Source organism: Coloeus monedula (genome assembly GCF_965178545.1).
Source record: "Coloeus monedula genome assembly, chromosome: 18".
NCBI classification, from domain to species: Eukaryota; Metazoa; Chordata; class Aves; order Passeriformes; family Corvidae; genus Coloeus; species Coloeus monedula.
The window spans coordinates 3,668,655-3,681,882 of NC_138798.1; the positions used below are offsets into that span (position 1 = coordinate 3,668,655).

Genomic DNA, 13,228 nt, shown 5'->3' on the forward strand with positions numbered 1-13,228 from the left:
CCTTCCTGGGTCAGCAGAGCAAGTCTGAGATCCCAAAGTGTGGATGGGAGGGGAGAGCTGAGGATGGTCGTCCTCCTGTCAAACCCAGCTCTGATAGAATGAAGACACTTTGCATCTCACTGAATTACTACATACCTCTGTAAATTCACCTTGAAACAGTGATGCTAGAAAACTCAGAAATAGCTGGAGTGTTGAAGTCCTTTGTACTGGATTAAGGGGGTTGAGATTATTGGAAGACTGGTGACATTTTATACTGCAGTGAAATAGTACCAAATAGATGCCCATTGATCCACCCCCCTGTTTAATGACAAGTTATTCATACCAAATAATCTCCAGCTTTTGTTTTGTCTCATTAACTATTCTAACTGAATTGTGTTCTTCAGCTGCCTTTCAGGGACAGTCCAGAGCTGTGATTGTAACTCCAGCACCTTTAAAAAGAGAGGGGATTTTGACGCCAGCCACGTCTCAGTCTAATGTTGCAATTGCACCAGCTGGAATTGTCAGAGTAAGGAGAAGAAAAAAAAATTATATATTTGTTTTCTAGGCCTGTTACTTGCAAGTAGTGAGAGCCATAATGTGCTGAGGAGGGTAACGAGTCCACTAAATAATCTGTTACCCAACGTATGCATTTGTGCATTCAGCATTATGTTTGCTTATTTTTAATGTAGTCACTTTATGGGCCTGGAAGCATTTTATAGTCTTGACAGACTCTGTCTCACACAACAGTAAGATTCCAAGGAGGCCTGTATTCACAGTGCTGTGGATGGGATGGCTTGTGCTTTAACTGTGCAGAGCCCAGGGAGCTCACCTTTCCACTGCCATATTGGAAAACATGCCTTGGGTATGTGAGTGGGTTTCCCCAATATGTTGTGTGCAGGAAGATGGAGATAGATTTTAGTATATTATGCTGTTGATGTGTTGTAATACTGCTTTAAGTTATGAAAGGATACTGGTCTCCTGCCAGAAGCCTGACTTTGGTGCCTGCCAATTCCTTATATGTTAGCACTTGTTTCATGTCATCAGATTGTTAATCATGTCTTAATTTGCTACTTTTAGTGAAAGGCAAGGTAACAAATCTCTCTCTCTCTTCTCTTTCTTACTCTCTCTCCTCCCACTTTCTCCTTTCTCTCATCCCTTCTCTCCCTCTGCCCCCACACTGCCCCTCCTGCTCTCTCTTTCTCTGTTTTCCTCTCTGCTATTTCTGTGCTGTTCCCAGGCTCCCGGGGTGACGGAGTTCCGTAGTAACATTCTGGTTGGTCCAGCACAGCGAGCACCAAGTAGTCAACAAAGCCAGTCCACAGTCTCACATCTCTTCCCTCCTAGTGTAGTCCAGGATGTGTTGGTGAAAGGAGAGCACATCCCTTCCCACTGTTGCAGTTCACAAGTTCCCTCACCTACACCTAGTAAGTTAGAAAGCTGTAAGCATTCTCCCCCCTGCACATGGAAGTGTGTTTCTGTTGGGTAGGGAGGATGTAAATGGGCCTTGAGGATACCTTGATAATTTTTGAAGGAAAAGCTTTTCAGGCCCTTCTACCCCACAGCTTCAGTTGCATCCAGTAGTTCACAATTTTTATCTTAAATGACTGTGCAGTGTCCCCAGAAACTGTGATTTTGTGCTTCCTGTAAGTGGCTCCTTTCTAAAAGGATGTGCTGTCCAAGAAATGAAAGACATCTGTGTAGGAAGTGCTGAATAGGTTCGTTTTTAGTGTCATAGCTCTGATTTTGACTGGAGGATCTCAGACACAATCCTTGTAGGTAAGTGCAAAGACTCCTTTTGCATGTGCATCGACGGAGCATTCCCTGGGCTGGTTCTGGTGGTAAATGGCTTGTAAATGTCACCATCATGTTCCAGGCTTTTAGAGACAAATGGGGGAGTCCAGTAGGATGATGGAATCACAGCCTGCACATCCAGTATGCCTTTGCTGAAATATGTGTGTGTGAAAGGACTATTACATCTTGCTATTCAGGATGTATGACACTTGTGACATTGTATCCTAAGCTTTCCCAGCAGTCTTGATGTTTTCTAGCATGTGGTTGCTGCATCAAACAGTATAATTTGGTTGCCGACTGCATTTCAGTTCAATTCTGAGTAGAAACTTCTCAGCACTTACATTTGCTACAAAAAGTTGTTTGTTAATGTGTCTTGTGTTTTTTCCTTTATGAAGGCCGGGACTGTCAGAATTCAGGTCAGGCTTCCCCCTGCACCTCTGAGCAGAGCCCCAGTCCACAGTCTCCTCAGAACAGCTGCTCAGGAAAATCTGCCACTGACCCTACTATGGCTGCATTTAAGGTGTGTGTCCCTTCCTTTGAGGGGCTTTTCTTCTTTGCCTTCATAGCTACTTTTCTGTCCTGATGTCTGAGCATGGACTAGAGAAAGTTGTGCTTCAGGACAGTAGCATATTTGTGTGTTGGGCTTAGCTTGCTGCTGCATCTGTGCTGCTCTGTGCAATCCAAAATGTCAGACTCTAATAATCTACTCTGCTCCTCAGGGATGTCACCAGAGGGGCCAGGCTTAGCTGTACCTCTGCAGGTCCTAATGGTCATGACAGCAGTTCCTGCTGTGGCTCACAGGAGTGTTGTGACAGGTGTCAGTTTACTTGGTCAAAGGTTTCAGGCTTAGTGTTCTAAACTGTGGCTTTTTGCCATTGTTCTGTTGGGGCTCTTCAGTCTGCAGGGCTCTGGCCATCGCTGGAGGGGAAGTTCTTGACCTGCTGAGTAACTTACATGTCTCCAGTGATGCTATGCTGCTCCACAGAGAAGCAGCTCCACAGACTCTACGAGTTACACCTGTAAAACCCTTCAAGAATTACTGGGGTAAGAACTCGGCGGTCTAGAGATAGCACCTGAGCACTGGTTGTACCTCACACACAAGCTGAACACTTGTCAGAACACTTTCTGTGGTGGTATGAGAAACTTCTCCACAAAAACCCCATCAGAACAATCAGCTGTAACCCTCTCATCCATTCTGTTGTGAAAGGGAGTGTTACTTAACTGTTTTGCAAGTGCCAACCCCCTTCTGGCTTCTCTGGCTCTGTGTACCCTGTGAGTTGAGGGCAGTTTGATTACTCCAGGGCAGAAACGTAAGTTTTAACACCTGCAGCCTGTGACTACACTCAGTTCTAGATCTGTTGCAGAGGAGAATCAGAACTGCCCCTTGCTGACCATGCTGCAAGTTACTCATGAAAGTTGGCAGTGATTTGCTTGGCATGAATGCTCACAAGCAGGAGATGCAGCCTATTGTGTTGTTAGGGAATAAGTTAACAAAGGAACAAATTAATAGGGCTGGCTGATGGTGGGAAAGTGGTCACAAGATGGAGGAGCATTCTTAAAAGTGGGGATACTGCAATGAAATAGGCTTCATAGCCATGTAAACACACCTCCTCTGACAGGAATTGCTTTGGATGTGGACTGTTAGTAACTCTTTTGTAAGACAAGAGAGGAACAGTGATACTTGCCAGGCTCCAGATGTATGTGCTTTTGTTCCTCTTCATTGTTAAACAGTTCTGTATTGCTAGGTAACATGGCTATTTCAGTTTGGCAAAGCATAGAAGGCACTGGAAATCTCAGTTCTGCTCTTGAACCTGCATTTTCTGTGGTTTTGGGAGCCACTTCACTGCTTTATTACACTGCTTTCCTTCATTATAAAGTGGGGTGATGGTGAGCTGCTGCCAGAAAGCCTCACTCTGCCAGGAATGTGTTCTCAAATTAAAGAAGTTTCTTCATCCCAGATTTCCTGTGGCAAACTCCCAGGAAAAAGTAGTAATTGAGTGGTGCAGCAATAGGAACAACTTGAGCTGGTGCTGCCAGAGAGGGACTCAGAAAAAAGAAATCCTTGGCCTGTTACACAGTTAAGGGTCTCTGCACCTCCTTCACACACCTGGCATTCACGTCTGTGTGGAATGGGGATTTTTGGAGTCATATATGGAGTTGTTCTGTTCCTTCCTGGATCCTTTCTCTGTGTCCTTGCTGCGGCTGTGATGTGTTAGCATCCCAAGGATGATCCCTTGCTGTTCCAGGCTTCAGCTGAGCTGGGCAGGAGCCACAGGGCGGCGGTGTGGCCCCAGCTTTGGGAAGGGATCCACCGGCTGCTCCTTTGTCCTCAGTAGCTCAGAGGCCTTGGAATAATCTGGCATTCCCAGTGCTGGAGCAGAAACTAGAGCTCCTTTATAGCTTGGAAAGTCTTTTCTTTCTATGGACACCAACCTTGGGAGCTCCTGTGAGTGGTTTATGTAGCTCTCCAGCCCTGGGATCCAGGGGCTGCAGGCTCCTCCTGTGCCTGAAAAATCCTGCCAGTTGTTTTCTTTGTTACTGATTGCGAGGTATTTCTACCACAGCCTGGACAAATTCTGGGTCCACTGATCTTTGCTCTTTTGTTAATATAAATCCTAAATCTTCTATTTCCTGATGACACAGCTAAAGAGGTATAGGGTGACCTTTTCTTTCTGCTAAAGCACTACACAGACAAATAGTATCTCTCAAACAACCTTCATATGCCATGCTGGCAAGTAACAAATATGTGCATACTGTACAAGTCTAGAACCTCCAGGTAATATAATATCTTTCAGGTTTTCTCCTTGCCGTCCTGGCATGTGATGTTTAAAATAGGTGCAGATGTCAGAGGTGGCTTGGTCCACAAACACACTGTCAATTCATTATTAAAATTCTGGAGAGTTGTTCCAGGGGAGACTGTGAATGCCAACAAGTCAACAAAAATGACACTGAATTTGAATAGCTGAAATAGTCATAGCAGTAGAACAGTAAAGGAGAACAGCATAGACTGAGCTGATTTTATTTATGCAGAATCGAAGGATGAGGCATCTTTCAGAACAAAAACGAAGGTTTAATATCAAGATTGGTTTCAGTGCTCTGAACAGCTTGGTGTCAGCCAACTCCAAGTCGGTGAGTACCTCAGCAGCATTTACAGTTTAATGTGAAATGTAAGAAAGAGCCATTCTAAAAGTCTTGTTAATAATTGTAATGATTTCACTGCTGAATGGTCAGCTGAGCACAGCAGAGCATGCACTGCTGGAACACAGCAGTGAGCAGACGTAGAATGGAAAAGCTTAGGTAAATTCCTAAAATTTCCTACACCATTGAGATCTCTGCCTCCCAGCAGGAGTCAGAAGCGTGTTCAGTTCAGATGATTTGGAAAATCTATTTAGGACTCTTTACACCACCCAGCTGTCTTTAAGAATCAGGGCCTTTTTTGCCCCTTTCACCTGTCTTTTGTACATGGGCTTACAGAGACCCAGCAGATTTCTCATTGTCAAATGACTTTATCCAAACTAAGAACTTACTCTGGCTACACTAGTTAACTTAGTTCACTAAATTGAAATACAGATATATCTGCACAACAAAATTTTTTGTGTCCTTTAAATACCAGTAGCTTTGAAACATGGAAAATATGAAAGCTTTTTGTGCAGCATGCTGATTTGTTTGCATAATTTTTATAGTTTCAGAAATTTAGGTGATACGTTGTCAGAATTTCACTTCCTGACTAGAATAGCCTATTTGAAAGGAAATCCTTTTTGAAAATTTAGCTTTACTAAAATGTCTGGTTATTTTATTTCTCAAGTGCAGATTTTTAATTGGTTCCCCAAAACTGAAGAGTATTGTTATCGGTCTCCTTTGGTGGGTCCTTCTCTTCAATAACTTCAGGTTTCCCAAACTAAATAATTTATATTACCAGCTTCAAGCAGTGCTTCTACCAGCACTATAAATCTGTCTGGAGATGTAGCACATCCTTCAGTACGTAAGTAAGAACTGTAAATATTTTTAAGAGGACAGATAATGAAATAAAACATTTTAAATTACTAAAATACTTCTTTCAACAAAGTAGCAGAAAGGTAGTTTATGGAAGAAAACAACCCCTGCAGCCACATTTCTCTACTGGAGTGTGGAGTCAGAGAAGCACAGAGCTGAGTATCTGAAGTGTTTTGCTCTGCCTGACCCTGTGCTTTTACACCCAGTAAAGCAAAATTAAAAGGTGCTGAAGTGCAGGTTAGGAGGACAAACTCTTCATGAATCTCAGGTTGTTGCAGAAGGTGAACTGTGTGTCTGTTCTTGGTCTAGATCAGCCACGCCATCACGCTCCAGAAGACAGTGGAATACATTGCTAAGCTGCAGCAGGAGAGGACACAGATGCAGGAGGAAACCAGGCGCCTTCGGGAGGAAATCGAGGAGCTGAACGCCACCATCCTGTGAGACCAGGGAGCTTCCAGGGATGGAGCAGCAGCTTCAGTGGTGCTTGGGCCAAACAGCAGGGAGTGTGTGCTCAGTGTCACACCAGGCAGCAGATGGGTGTTGGACAGAACAGGGTTGCTGCCAGCTCCAAGCTCCAAGGAGAGCTGCTGTGGGATGGGCACTGGTGCAAACTGTGTGGGTTTTCTGCAAGCTCTGAGCACGGAATGCACAACAGTGGCAGCATCAGGGAGGATATGTCAGGTCAGAATAATTCTGAGAAAAAGGCAGCAAGGATGTTTTTATAAAGCTCATTGGTGGTGGAACTTTCACTCTTCACAATGGCTTTGCTGCAGGTTTCTTTTCAAATGCAGTCAGTTTTTATAGGAAAATGTGTTTGAATGCATAAGACACAGGGCTTGGGCTCCAGAAGTTTGTCACTGGCTGAACATAACTGTGGTAAATCCCTTCACCTTCCCAGTGTCTCACTTTGCTCACTGGGTTTATGATAGTTACGTACTACTACACAGCATGTTGAGAACACTGGTGGTTTTGCTTCCAGCTCCAGAAGTTTTAGGCTTAGGCATGATGTTAGAATTAGCAGTAAATCAAAATACTTCTGTTTTTCTTACAAAATATAATGAAGTCTGCTTGGTTTTATTTTAAATTGATCTGTTTCATAAGAATCTCCATTATATCTTCTTTTATAACATTGCTTAGGAGTAACTCTGTAAATTTTTCCTTGACTCCTGATGTGCTTTATCCTTAATGGATACCTAAAATTACTTTGTTCTATGTTATACTTTGTTTTCAGTTTTGTTGTTTGCAAGAAGTGTTTGTAGCAGCTTGATAAATCACTTTGCTGCTTGAATATAGACAAAATTGTTGGGAAAACAGTTTGTATTGCTGACCGGAGCAGTTACACTCTGGGGGGATCATGCACTGGGAAGCCCCTCCACCAGAGATACCAGGAATACACACTTTTCTCCTGCTGCAATTTATTCTGGACGAGAAATGTGTCCTTTTTAGTGGGATTCTGACCTCCAAACATCTTTTCAGTTCTTGCCAGCAGCAGCTCCCTGCTACCGGGGTTCCTGTAACACGGCAAAGGTTTGACCACATGAAGAGGTTGTTTGATGAGTATGTGAGAAGCAGGACCCTGCAGAACTGGAAGTTTTGGATTGTATCCTTTTATACCAGCCTGATGAACTTGGGCTTCGGTACTGGTACTTTTAGAGCCAAGAGCTTGAGATTCTGATGCTGTGACTTTAAGCCAAGTTACTTAAATAACAAATGTCCTCAGTTTTCATCCACATCTGCATGTGGATATGGATTCTTGCAGAACTTGTTCACCTCAAAGTGTGGGAGATAACTGGAAAGTAAAATGCAATGCAGAGGCAGTGTTTTCTTGCTAGGTTATTGTACTGCAAGAAATCTTCTGTGGACTCTGCTGTAACTGCAACTCTGGCTGTCTTTTGGGAAATGTAAATAGACAATAGCAAAGATTTCAGGGGAAAAAAATTACAGTTACTGAAGCTGTTCAAAAACTTGCACATTCCCCTTTCCTTTTTTCCCCCTTCAGATCAGTGTGGAGGAATTTTGCAAAGTATAGTGAATATCACTAGGAGCTAAGGTTCAATTTTTTTCCTTAGTCTTAGTGTTACAGATTTGAAAGTACAATTTTTGAAATGTTGCAGTCCCTCTGGCAGTTGAAGTCCATTTAGAAATCCAGTGTTTTCTCTGTCATAGCCTTTCCTGTAGAATGTTTGTTACTCCCCCTTTGTTGTCTCCCTTGACATTTGATGGTCTGCAGTTCAGCATTATTATTAAGCCATTGTTTGAGTCCTTCAATGGGATGGTTTCCACAACAAGTTTTAAGGATCTGAACGAAACTGCACTGGCCTGGTTGGATCAGCACTGTACTCTTCCTATTCTGAGGCCAAGTAAGTGAAGTTCCATCCAGAAGCTCTTCCAGATCATAGAAAGTGTAATATAATAGCATTTTTTAAAATCAGAGGATGACAAAGAAAGCACATGATGCTGAATGTGACTTTTGCTTCCTTTTTGTTAGCTCAGTGAAAAAATAAGAGCCTCTTCTGACTGTGAAGACAGAAAAAAAAATGTTGAATATACCAGAATTTAAACAGCCTAACTACATTTAAATTTCAAAAGCTTGGCTCTAGTTGGCTGTGTGATTTATCTGGTAGTGAGGGAAGACCTCTGAGATTTGTATTCAGCTTTGGAGTGACCTTCTGTTTGGGCATCATTGCTTGATTCTTTCCCTCTTGCCATTCAGCAAGTATTTAACTTACATTTATAAGTGTCACGAGGTGCTCTCTTTTGTAGAAGAAAGATCAGTCAGACTAATGGTTTCTCTTGATGCTTTTCCTGGGTTTGTTTCTTATAGTGGTGCTGAACACCCTTCGGCACCTGAGCAGGACCACCTCGATCCTGACGGACCCGTCGCAGCTGCCAGAGCAGGCCCGGGAGGCCGTGATGAAGGTGAACAAGAGAGCTGGGGAGACCTAACAACCAAAGACACTGAGGTGCTTGTCCCAGGGGTGGGGAACCTGCCAGGCCCCACCTGCCCAGGCTCCTCCAGTCGGTGCACTTTAGAAAGGATTCTCTCCATCACCTGAGACATTGTTCAGGGCACCTGGCCCTGCCTTCCGAAGAGGTGCAGGTGATGCGGCGTTGTCAGAATGTTTTGGTTCCTCTCCAGTGCTGTGCTGTGCTCTGTCAAGTGAGAAAAACCACCGAGCTCAGGTAAACTCAGCAGGTTTGAGCCCTGCAGGCAGCAATAGATCTCCATCAATGCATCTGTATGCAACTAAGAGATTTCTATGAAACACCCTCAGTTCTCTGAAGTGTAAATCCTGTACACCAAGGAATGTGCTCTTCAAGGGGAAAAAATACTTTTGATTTCATGAAGCAAAATACGCTTTTTATTTTGTTTTCTGGTATTCAGTTCCATTTGTTTTACTTGAATATTGAAAATTGTTAAACAGGATCATACGAAAAACCAAAGGAGAAGAAAAATCTGTCAGTGATGTCAACTCATGGCAAAAATACTTAGAATTAAAATCTCAGGCTGTGTTTTGTGTATTTTTATTTGAATGAGTGTATCATTGCTTTTGATCAGTTTCAAGACGTGCTTTATTTTCTAGTAAATAAAATAGCTGATTTTTTTTTTTTTAAATTTAGCCATTGCAGGGGAGTGGCAGGCCGTGCCGTAAGTGCAAGAAAGCAGTTTTAGATTGTATAAATTCTGCAATTGGGATAAAGATATGAATTTTATACCAGTTTAATCAACAAACTGTTTTTTTGCAATCTGCACAGTTCAGCTGCCATCCTCACAAAATGTGCACATATAAAACACACCCGTAGGTAAATGTAATAGCACTTCAGAAACAAGAATTGAGTTTGTGATGCTAAAAAATTGGCTTTTTTATTATCTCAGAAGCTGTATCAAACCACACAGACGTGCAGTCAGTTCTTTGCTTCTTTGTCTTTTTTTGCTTCTTCTTTTTGCCTTCTGTCTGAAAAACCTGAAGGACTTTGCTGAGCCTGGTCTATATGGGAAGATTATGTTCAACATGAATTAGAGAACTTGTAAAAATAAGTTTAAAACTCAAAATACTGCATAACATTTTTGTGTGAGAGTCTCAGCATGTACTGTCCTCTGCTGCAGGTAAACTGAGTCCCATTCCAGCAGTGATTGTCCATCTTGAGATAGCACTGGGATGTTCATTCTAGCTGATTGTTCATAGTCTAGGATGGTCCCATGACCCTTGTAATTCCACTCACAACTTGATCCTGATTGTTCAGAGCTATGCAAATGGTGGGAATGCTTCCCCTGAGCAGTTTTCTTCCAGTTCCAAGAGCAGGCTGGAGGTGATGTGCAGCCTCTTGCAGTGGGAAAATGAGGAGTAGTTGGAACACTTGGGGGTTGCACACACTGAAATGGGCTCAGTAGGTTCTCCTGGGGGAAAGGAGCTTTTCTCAGTTTTGTCCCAGTCTCCTTCACTTGGTGGGTCAAAGTTTGAAAGGAAACAATAGAGCTGGGGAGTAGGACTGAGTACAGGGGGTAGGTTTGTTCTTGTTTTCCCATTGTCGTGAGTTTTTGCAGCTAATGGCTTTCCTTGCAGAGTTCCTTCTGTGTGAGCAGCACTGTAGCAAGGAGAAGGCACAAAAGGTGAGCCCCAGGGCCCTCTCCCTGCATGGAGGAACCGGGGGCTGAAGGGGAAGGCAGAATGGCCCTTTTTGTACCAACACACCTTCATGTAGCTGTGCAGGCAGAGGGGGAGATGCTTTTCTTTTTTTTTTTTTTTTTTTTTACAGTAGATTGGACATATAATTTGAAGTTCATGGCACATGTGAAAACCTGTGTCCCTGTGATAGAAGCAACAAAATTCCAAGTCTCAGCCAAGGAATGGTGTGCAAAGGTTGTTATAGTAATTAAATAGTGAGTAGATTCTTTGGAGGAATCCATTCCTAGGTCTTTCATAATGTTGTAATCAATTAAACAATATACTTTTGGGTGCATCTGGGTAAGAAGTGTTGAATAAGTAAATCCTTTTTTAAATCAGCGCTTTCAATCCTCCCGTTTTTATCACTGGTTGTGAATTTGACTCCAGTAAAATCATTTTACTCTGTGATGAGCTGGAGATGTCCCTCCCGGCCTTTCCTCGGTGGGCCAATCTCACTGTTCGTGTGTTAAAAACATGTCTGGGTTTCTAGCAAGAAAGCAGAAGGCATATTGTCCAAGAGCTGGTGTTTTTGCTGACCTTTTCAGATGAACAGATCCTGTAATGCCTCTCCTGCCATCTGGTCTCCTGCTTGTCAGCAGTGATGGTGTGTGATTTTTACCATTTCTGGTATCGATGACGTGGGAGTTCTGTCCCAAGAAGCCCAGTGCAGTACAATCATACTTCAGGGCCCAGGGAAATTGGACAGCTGAAACCCTAACATCCATATCTCACTGAATGGACTAGAAACTGAAAGCAACCTTAAAGGAATAGGAAGGGGTAATTTAACTGAACTGCCAAAAATTTTGTCCATTCACAGTTTTTCTGTGGATGTGGATGGAAAATGTATCAATCTGATTGCACCGTGAGCTGGTTACAACTGGGGGGGGAGTGCTTGTTTAACAAATTGTGGTGCAGAAATAAACTCAAAGCACTATTAAGCAACTGCAAATCTTAAAGAGAAAATAATTAAATATTGCTTACTTAGGCAAGAGTGTAGGAGGGAGGAAAGGAAAAGTGAAAAGATACTTTCCATGTAGTGCAATTACCAGAAATGATGTGACTGCTCTTTGAAGCAGTGATTCAATATATTCTTGTCACCCTGTTATTGCAAATCAGAATTCTTTTATCAGTCAGCCTTGTGAGGAGAGTGATTTCACTTCGTTTGGAAACACAAGAGGAAAAAAGCTGGTTTATGTCTCACATCTGACCAAGTAGAACCAGTAAAGATTGGTATGGAAAGAGATAGACCACGTATGTATTAGTTCCTGCGTAGTTTTCCACTTTGATTTATGTTTAAACACCTTAGTCTGTCTTTCTTACCCACTGAGGAGTTTTATTACTTTATTTTTTTCAGAGTTTGGTAACACTTTCTCCCCTAATTTAAGCGCTCTGATTTCCTCAGTGTCACCAAAGTAAGTAAGCCAAACACACAGTGCCTATAAATCTGCACAGAACTGCAGGTGCTGCACATCTGCTGGTGCTAAACTTTTGGAGAACCCCCATGTGATTGAATACAAGTTGTATTCCATCAAATCCAATGTATTTCACTCAGTAAAGGAGTGGCTAAATAACTTACTTATGGCCTGTGATATGCACAAGGTCAAACTGGGATTGTCTACTGGTTCCTTCTGACCTTGAATTGTATTAATTGGTATATTGTAGATGGCCCCACCCCAAACACAAATTCTGGAGAACTTGGGCGTTATCTGGTGTAGTTTTTAGCTGTTATTGCAGTTATTGGCCTCCTTTTAGCAGGAGGAGTAAGGGGTGAAAGTCCAGGAGCAAACTAGAATTGAAGGAATTACTGAGGAGTGGGATCAGAGACAAGTGCACACTTCACTGTGACAGTCTGATCTCTGCACAAAACCAAAGGATTCTTGGTTAATACCATTTGACCTGACTGGAATGCTCTTCCCTGCTTTTCTAGTCCCCTGTGGAAGGCTTCCTTGAAGGGGGGCCTACCAGAATGTTTCCATCTGTGCCTTAGATCTTGGTGTTGTGTATGCATTTGATTAATCATAAGTCATACACTGTTCCCCCTAAAATGATGCTCTGTGGAAAATTGAGCAAATGGAGGAAGTGGGGCTTCCCTGGCCTTTTAGAGGATTTTATCTATGTGGCATTACTGTGACCCTTTCAGACCGAGGTTGTGAGTAACTTCGTCTGTGTATGGAAAAAATTACATCTTTCCTGCTGAATCCACTGCCCTCCACTGCCATGTGCAGGAGCACCTGTGCACACAAGGACATAACCTCTGCTATGACAAACCCAGGAAACAGGCAAGGGCTTAAACCTCTAAATCTGAACTGGCTTGAAAAGACAAAGGGCTGTCAAAGGTATTGAAAAACTGCATCCCTTTGTATCTTCAGGTTTTTTTACATTCCTTTGTGAGTGTGTGTGTTTGTGTTCACATGTGGTAGAAGTGACAGGGACAGGTAAATTTAGTTGTGTTTGCTTTTAAAGCCCAAAACTCCTGAAAAGCAGTTTGGGAACAGGACAGGGAAGGTCACTGCAGAAATGTTCAGTAAGATAATGCTTTTGTAGTACAAATTATTTGAAGGCTATTTCACTCTCTCAGTTTTCTGGAGTGGATAATTCTTGATTTTTTTTTTTTTTTTTTTTTTTTTTTTTTTTTTTTTTTGGTGTTCCTTTCCACCTTTATTGCATGGAAAACTACCAAAAATCAAAAGGCTGATGACATCCAGTTTAAGTTCTTTAGGGATTCAGTTACACCAGTCTGGAGGCATATGGACAATTGTTGATAACTTTAAGAAGTTTTTTAAATTAGGTGATACATC

General features: G+C 42.5%; 1 protein-coding gene across 3 annotated transcripts in view; it reads left to right on the forward strand.

Annotated features, from left to right (window-relative positions):
- MLXIP (MLX interacting protein) overlaps positions 1–13,009 on the forward strand; it is a 44,562-nt gene extending 31,553 nt beyond the window's left edge. For all 3 annotated transcript variants that reach the window (XM_082293329.1, XM_082293330.1, XM_082293331.1), the window contains exons 10-17: positions 384–505; positions 1,217–1,403; positions 2,166–2,290; positions 4,801–4,899; positions 6,073–6,200; positions 7,240–7,363; positions 7,994–8,123; positions 8,588–13,009. In XM_082293329.1, the coding sequence (XP_082149455.1) occupies positions 384–505; positions 1,217–1,403; positions 2,166–2,290; positions 4,801–4,899; positions 6,073–6,200; positions 7,240–7,363; positions 7,994–8,123; positions 8,588–8,709 (1,037 nt within the window). In that variant the 3' untranslated portion in view covers positions 8,710–13,009. The remainder of the gene's footprint in view (positions 1–383; positions 506–1,216; positions 1,404–2,165; positions 2,291–4,800; positions 4,900–6,072; positions 6,201–7,239; positions 7,364–7,993; positions 8,124–8,587) is intronic.
- The last annotated feature ends 219 nt before the right edge of the window (positions 13,010–13,228 follow it).